This window comes from Fukomys damarensis, unplaced genomic scaffold, assembly GCF_012274545.1.
Source record: "Fukomys damarensis isolate Sample0158 unplaced genomic scaffold, DMR_v1.0_HiC HiC_scaffold_27, whole genome shotgun sequence".
Classification (NCBI taxonomy): Eukaryota; Metazoa; Chordata; class Mammalia; order Rodentia; family Bathyergidae; genus Fukomys; species Fukomys damarensis.
Window position 1 is genome coordinate 618,706 of NW_022900939.1, and position 6,632 is coordinate 625,337.

Here is a 6,632-nt window from a genome sequence, read left to right on the forward strand (position 1 = left end):
GGCGTCCGAAGTCCCGGATGAGAGCGCGCCTTTCGGGTACTCCAGCAGCGGAGCGGAGGCAGGGGTGGGGTCGTGGTGGGATCTAGCCAGCCGTCCTCCTAGCTTACCTTCCCTCCTGGTCCGCGCCCCAACCCGCCCTCAGCCCCCGACTCCGCCTTTCCATCGCTCCAAGGGCCCTGGGAGCTGTTTCCCCGTAATCGGAAGGACCGCAGAGACTAGTGGGGCGCGAGGCGACAGGGTCTGTGTCCGACCGGGCCGACCCAACCTCCTCACCCTTCAGGGCTCTTGCCTGGCCCCGCTTCGCCCGTTATTATTATGGATAATGAAAGGGGCCCGGCATTATCAGCGCCCCCATTGCGACACAGATCCCAACCGCAGGCCCTGGGTTTGGCTGGTGGGGGACTTTGGTGATCCGGAAGGCCCTTCAGGCTCGGCCGTTCATCAGATCTGCAGGATGCTGGGAGGAGCTTGCTTCTGCTTTACAAGTGAATCGGTTTACCTAAAGGCCCCACATAAATCCAGGTAGCTCTGGTGCAGAACCAGAGCTGGGTTGCACACACACACACACACACACACACACACTCACTCCTGGGTGAGATTTACATCTTGGGTTCTCACAGCAGGACTGCCTGACTTGAAGCATTGCATTATCAGCAGAAAGGGCACAGGATTTGTAGAAGGGCTGAACGGGGGTCTGGGTCCTCACATCAGGATGACCCTGGACAAACCTTGGAGCTTTGTTTCCCAGAAGTAAAACAGTAACAGCTGGCTCCCTCCTGGTGTGGTGCCAGGGCCAACAAGAGCAAGTGTGTGGAGATCTTTGTAGCTTTCCTTACTGTAAGAAGCCTGTGTAAATTGAAGTCACATGTGGCTTGCTTTGCTCTCCAATTATGAACTGGGTGCTGGTGCTGGGCGTAGGGCAGCCCTGTGCCCCACAGATCGATCAGCCAGGTGCAGGTGTGAACCTTGGTCAGCCCCATGCTGCTCTCCATCCCCAGCCCATGTTCTAGAATTTGGACTTGGATCAAAGTCTGGGGCAGCTCCCTGATCCCCAGGGCACTGGAGGTTCAACTGCCAGTGTACTGCCAACCGACAGTGGCTCCAGTTGTATCCACCCCTGCAGGTACAGCTGCCAGCTCTGCTGTGCTCAGACCAGGCAGCACCCACAAGACCACCCACCAGCAGCAGCTTCGTGAAGAGGCAGAAGCAGCTTGCACCACCATGGTGAGTCCTGGGGGCCAGGGCAGGGGAGGACACTGAGGTCTTGAAGCCTGGGCTCCAGGAGTTCGTTAAACCCCAACCAGCAGCTGCTGCCTCCTGACATCCAGAGGTTGAGAGAGAGGCCCACCCCCACTCTGTTGGCCTCAACCCTGCTTCTCTCCTGCCTTGCTGGCCACTGTCCCAGCCAGGCTGAGGTGGCCTCTGCCTCCCTCTGAAAGTGCTCTCCATCTACCCATGTCTGGGTCATACATTTAGATTAGAACAGTGACAGTTACTTGTTCTGTCACTGGTCACAGAAGGAACCTGGAAGAATGAGCTGTCCTTCGGGAGCCAGGGCAGGGTGGGCTGGTCCTGACTACAGGGTGGGAGGCTCATCACACCCCTGGGCTTTGCTGCAGGCTGCTCTTAAAGCTGATCTGCACCAGGGTGAGCTGAGAGCAGAGCTGGGTTCAGATTTTAACCCGGTACCCACTAGCTGTGTGACTTTTTACAGAAAGCATGGCCTCTCAGAGCCGCTTTTCTTCATCTGTGATGTGGCAGGTTAAAACCTGCTAGCGAGGGGCTGTGAGGTGTTGAGGACTCTGGTCAGGCCAGAGTCCATGGCCTCGCATGATGCCTCCTTTCCTCTCCCCTCTCATCTCTGGGAGCCAGGGTGGCGCTGTCCCCAGGCCCTCCTGTGGCTCCAGGGCAGGGATGGTAGAGAGTCTCAGGTAGGACAGATTCTTGGAAGGTGAGAATGGTGACAGAAGCTGGGCTTGGAGTGGACAGCAGCTCACAGCCTCACGTCACGTCCCTGTCCCTGCACTTCCTTGGGCGAGACGACTTTCTTTTTGGTTTTTTGAGACAGGGTCTCACTATGTAGTTCAGACTGCTTTGGAACTCACTGTGCAGCCCAGGACGGTCTCGAACTCACAGCGATCCACCTGCCTCAGCCTCCCCAGTGCTCGGGCAAGACTTCTGCTGCCCTGCACCTCCTTTCAGCACCTCAGGGAAGCAGCAAAAGGCTACAGCGGGACCACCTTCTGAGCCAGGCAGACCCGGACTCTTGCTGCCTGTGTAGCTGTGTCTGTCTGCTCTCTGGACTGATCTTTCTTCCCATGGGATTCCTAGGGAATCGAATGACGGACAGCCGATCTTACTATTTGGGTTGCCCCCTGGCCTGAGCTTCTGTCCTCACCCTTAAGCAGCTGGCATGGCCTTGGCCCTTGCTAGACTCAGGACAGGCTGGCAGGGAGGCACCAAGGGTGTGTTTTGCCCTCGGAGTCCCCACCCACAAAAGGAGCTGAGGCGGCAGAGGCCACCTGCCAGAACCTGGCTGAGCCGCAGCCCACCTCTAGGCCACCAGGTGGTGCTGGGCCCACAATGAGTGGGGTCTGGCTGTGTCTTGAGGACAGAGGAAGGGGCTGAGTCCCAGCCTACAGCTCCCTTAGCTTCACAGAAAGGGGAGCAGTTCCTTCCTGTTGAGCTTGCTCTGCCTCACAGGTGCACATTATATCCTAACGGTCAGAGGAAGAACTGCACTCAGTGATGCAGCTCTGGGAGTTCTCGCTCCTCAGAGGCAGGAGCGGGATTTGAACCCAAGTCCCTGTGACTGCAGAGCCTGGCTTGGTTCTCTACCCTGGCCAGGGGCAGCAGCCTGATGCTCTTCCTGTGACAGAATCAGGTGTACAACCCACATTCATTACTCTTATACTGAGGACTATAACTCCCCTGTTTGCTTTGTATTTTTTTTAAAGAATAGGAAAAATTTATTGAGGGAAAGAAAGCTTCTTTGTAAGAGAGTCAGAAGGGGGCTGGAAAATGGGTTGCCCCTGTTTTCTTTGTATTAAAGCCATTTTTCAGGGCAAGCTGAAGCCACGACACAAAATGTTTATTAAGCACTGAATAAAGAGTCATGAAGAACTGAAGTCACAAGGGCCAGGGCTTTAGCTCAGTGGTTTTGCCGCCTGCCTTGCAAGCACAAGGACCCAAGTTCGATTCCCGTTACCAAAAAAAAAAAGTCACAGAAGCCAGGTGTGGTGGAGCAATGTCTGCAAACTCATCACTCCGGAGGCTGAGGCAAGAGGATCCCTATGAGTTGAAGGCCAGCCTGGCCTACATGGCAAGATCCTGTCTTTCCCCCACCAAAAAAAGGAGAGTCATAGAATCACCTTCCTGGTGAAGCAAGGCCCACGTCAAAGTGCTGCTGTGTCCCTGGAGCCCATGGGTCGTTGTGGAGAGGGGTCCTCAGCACAGCAGTATGCCATGCCCTCGCCCTTCTCCCACAGACCTCCAAGAAGCTGGTGAACTCAGTGGCAGGCTGCGCGGATGATGCCCTGGCTGGCCTGGTGGCTTGCAACCCTGGTCTGCAGCTCCTGCAGGGCCACCGTGTGGCCCTGCGCTCTGATCTGGACACCCTCAGGGGCCGTGTGGCACTGCTGTCAGGTGGAGGCTCGGGCCATGAACCTGCCCACGCCGGTGAGTGACCTGGGTGCAGGGCCATGGGCTCTGTGCCTACAGGAGCGTGAGGTTGGACCTTGGGTCTCAGCTCTTGGGGCTGTCACTGCTGAATCTCCTGGCCCTGCCTCTGCCCCTCCCGCCTCTTGCTGACTCAGGGCTCCTGTGCCCCACTGGATCCCACACAGGGGCACCTCGGGTTGTCTCTGGTTGGCATGAGGTCCAGAGGGCAGGACCAGGCTTTGTGTGCCAGTGGCTGTCCTGTCTCCCTTGGCAAGACCAGCAAGGCTGCTGGGTACACGGCATGTCCTGGGCACAGGTCCACTGTGAGCCCACAGACAAGGCCCCTGCTCTCCTGGGGCTGTCATCCTGCCAGGGCACAGGCGGCAGCCAGCAGGGAAATGCTCTGGCAAGTGTGTGGGGAAGCCACTGAGTCCTGGGAGTGTGGGCACTGTCCCTACCCGGCGCCATCCTGCCCGCCTGCATCTCCAGGGTTCATTGGGAAGGGGATGCTGACAGGCGTCATCGCGGGAGCCGTGTTCACCTCCCCGGCTGTGGGCAGCATCCTGGCGGCCATCAGGACGGTGGCCCAGGCGGGCACAGGTCAGCTGGCGCAGGGCTCCTGCGGGCAGGGCACATGAGCAGGGAGGACAGATGCTGACAGCCCCCGGCCACTCCTGCAGTGGGGACTCTGCTCATTGTGAAGAACTACACTGGGGACCGGCTCAACTTTGGCCTGGCCCGGGAGCAGGCCCGTGCCGAGGGCATCCCCGTGGAGATGGTGGTCATTGGGGATGACAGCGCCTTCACCGTCCTGAAGAAGGCTGGCCGGCGGGGCCTCTGTGGCACTGTGCTGATCCACAAGGTGAGCTGCCACCAAAGGTGACTTTGAAAGCATGTGTTGGGTGAGTGCTTGGCCCGGGCAGAGGCCTGGCCTCCCCGCCCCTCTTCCCTGCTAGGTAGGGTTCTCCCTGCAGCCTTGTTGGAGCTGGCTGGGTGACCCCATAGAAGCTGGCACTGAAGTGGCCCTGACCAGGTCAGCCTGGGTGGGTGGACTGAGTTGCCAACTGACCGTGTGATGTTCTGTGAAGTCCCTGGTGGCTCCAATGACCCAGAATCTCTGAAGACCCAGAAAGGCAGACAGAAGGCCGGGACCAGGTGGGGCGTGGAGAGCTTGTGAGTCCCTCCGGTCCCTCCTGGCCCTCGTGGCTGGGGCTCCTTCCCACGGGGCCGGCCGTCTGCTGCAGGTGGCGGGGGCACTGGCTGAGGCAGGCGCGGGGCTGGCGGAGATCACAGAGCGAGTGAGCGAGGTCGCCAAGGCCATGGGTGAGTCAGACTGGGGGCAAGTGGGCTTTCCCAGTCCAGGCGGGAGGGAGGGGCTGCAGGGACCACGGCTGGGTATCTCGCCCTCCTAGGCACCCTGGGTGTGAGCCTGTCCTCGTGCAGTGTCCCGGGCTCTAGACCCACCTTCGAGCTCACCGCCAGCGAGGTGGAGCTGGGCCTGGGTAAGCCGCACTCCGTCCCAGGCCGGAGCCTCCTCACGGGTCCTTGTGCCTACCTGCAGCTGGTGGCCTCTGGTCACCAGGGGTGCTCAAGGCCAGGCATGGCCACCCTGCTTGATCCCTGCCCAAATCCCCACACCCAGGTGCAGCTCCCTTTCCAGGGCACTCAGGGTCACCTGGCTACGGCCATGGTGCTGTCCCCCTCCTCTGTGAGTCTGTGTGGGCGTTCGTGCTTCCCTCTAGTTAAAGCTGCCAGGACTCTGGCTGTGCCCACCATCTAATCCTGTTTACTGCCAGCCCTGCCCCGGTGTCTAGCCTGGCACTGCACACCTAGTCTTTAAGACATGACAAGCTGGTTCCCGGGCCTGGCAGGCCACTGTGAACGCCTTTCTCCATAGGGATCCACGGGGAAGCAGGTGTGCGCCGGGTCCAGGTAGGTGACAGCTGTCCCAGGCCAGCCTGAGGCTGAGGCCCCCGATGCCACTCACCTCTGCTCCCCCACAACAGATGGCGACCGCCGACAAGATCGTTGCACTCATGCTGGACCACATGACGGACGCCTCTAATGTGTCCCAGGTGCCTGTGCGGCCAGGTAAGTGGCTGCCTCTCCCGGCGCCAGCCCACCTGACCCCGCAGGTCTCATGGGTGTCTCACTGGCCCGCAGGCTCCTCTGTGGTCCTGATGGTCAACAACCTGGGTGGCCTGTCGTTCCTGGAACTGGGCATCGTGGCTGATGCTGCTGTCCGCTGTTTGGGTGAGCCCACGTTGGGGACCCTAGCCCCACCAAGCTGGGCATGAGAAGGGGTCGAGGGAGGGTCTTGGGGTGGCCCAGAGTAGGACCGAGTCACTGCGCTGCCCAGTGGCTGGGTAGATGGATCGGCCCAGGAACCCAGGGCAGCGCCTGCACCTGTAGGGCCAGTGAGGAACTTGGGCTGCCTGCCCACTGGGTCCCTGTTCGGGTTCTCCATGCCTGTCCCCAGCGCCCACACCCACCTCACGTTGGCATTGCAGAGGGCCACAAGGTGAAGATTGCCCGTGCACTGGTGGGCACCTTCATGTCCGCCCTGGAGATGCCCGGCGTCTCTCTCACCCTACTGCTGGCAGACGAGCCCCTCCTGGAGCTGATAGGTGAGACCTGGTACCAGGGTCCTCCAGGCCAGGCCCTCAGAGCCAGCCCTGACCATCCGGCGTTTTCCAGGCGTCTTGGCTCCCATGTAGCTCTGTAGGAGTTGGCACAGGGTCTCCATATGGCCAACCTTTCCCCAGATTCCTCGCATGTCCTCTTGTGGCCAGTGGACACCGTCACCGGCTCGTGGAGAAGGCCCCTTCCTCCAGGGCCAGCTGGGTCCTCCCTCCCCCTGGCCAACGTGTCTGAAGTCTCTGTGCTGTCCCAGATGCTGACACCACTGCAGCAGCCTGGCCGCGCGTGCCTAAGGTGCCCGTGACCGGGCGGATGCGGAGCCGGGCAGCCCC

General features: G+C 60.3%; 1 protein-coding gene across 1 annotated transcript in view; it reads left to right on the forward strand.

Annotated features, from left to right (window-relative positions):
• The first annotated feature begins 1,123 nt into the window (after positions 1 to 1,123).
• The window catches only part of Tkfc (triokinase and FMN cyclase), a 7,910-nt gene continuing 2,401 nt past the window's right edge, over positions 1,124 to 6,632 (forward strand). The window contains exons 1-11 of the mRNA XM_033756430.1: positions 1,124 to 1,224; positions 3,489 to 3,678; positions 4,150 to 4,260; positions 4,341 to 4,522; positions 4,905 to 4,983; positions 5,073 to 5,162; positions 5,558 to 5,592; positions 5,667 to 5,751; positions 5,824 to 5,913; positions 6,171 to 6,287; positions 6,554 to 6,632. Coding sequence (XP_033612321.1) covers positions 1,222 to 1,224; positions 3,489 to 3,678; positions 4,150 to 4,260; positions 4,341 to 4,522; positions 4,905 to 4,983; positions 5,073 to 5,162; positions 5,558 to 5,592; positions 5,667 to 5,751; positions 5,824 to 5,913; positions 6,171 to 6,287; positions 6,554 to 6,632 — 1,061 coding nt within the window. The 5' untranslated portion in view covers positions 1,124 to 1,221. The remainder of the gene's footprint in view (positions 1,225 to 3,488; positions 3,679 to 4,149; positions 4,261 to 4,340; positions 4,523 to 4,904; positions 4,984 to 5,072; positions 5,163 to 5,557; positions 5,593 to 5,666; positions 5,752 to 5,823; positions 5,914 to 6,170; positions 6,288 to 6,553) is intronic.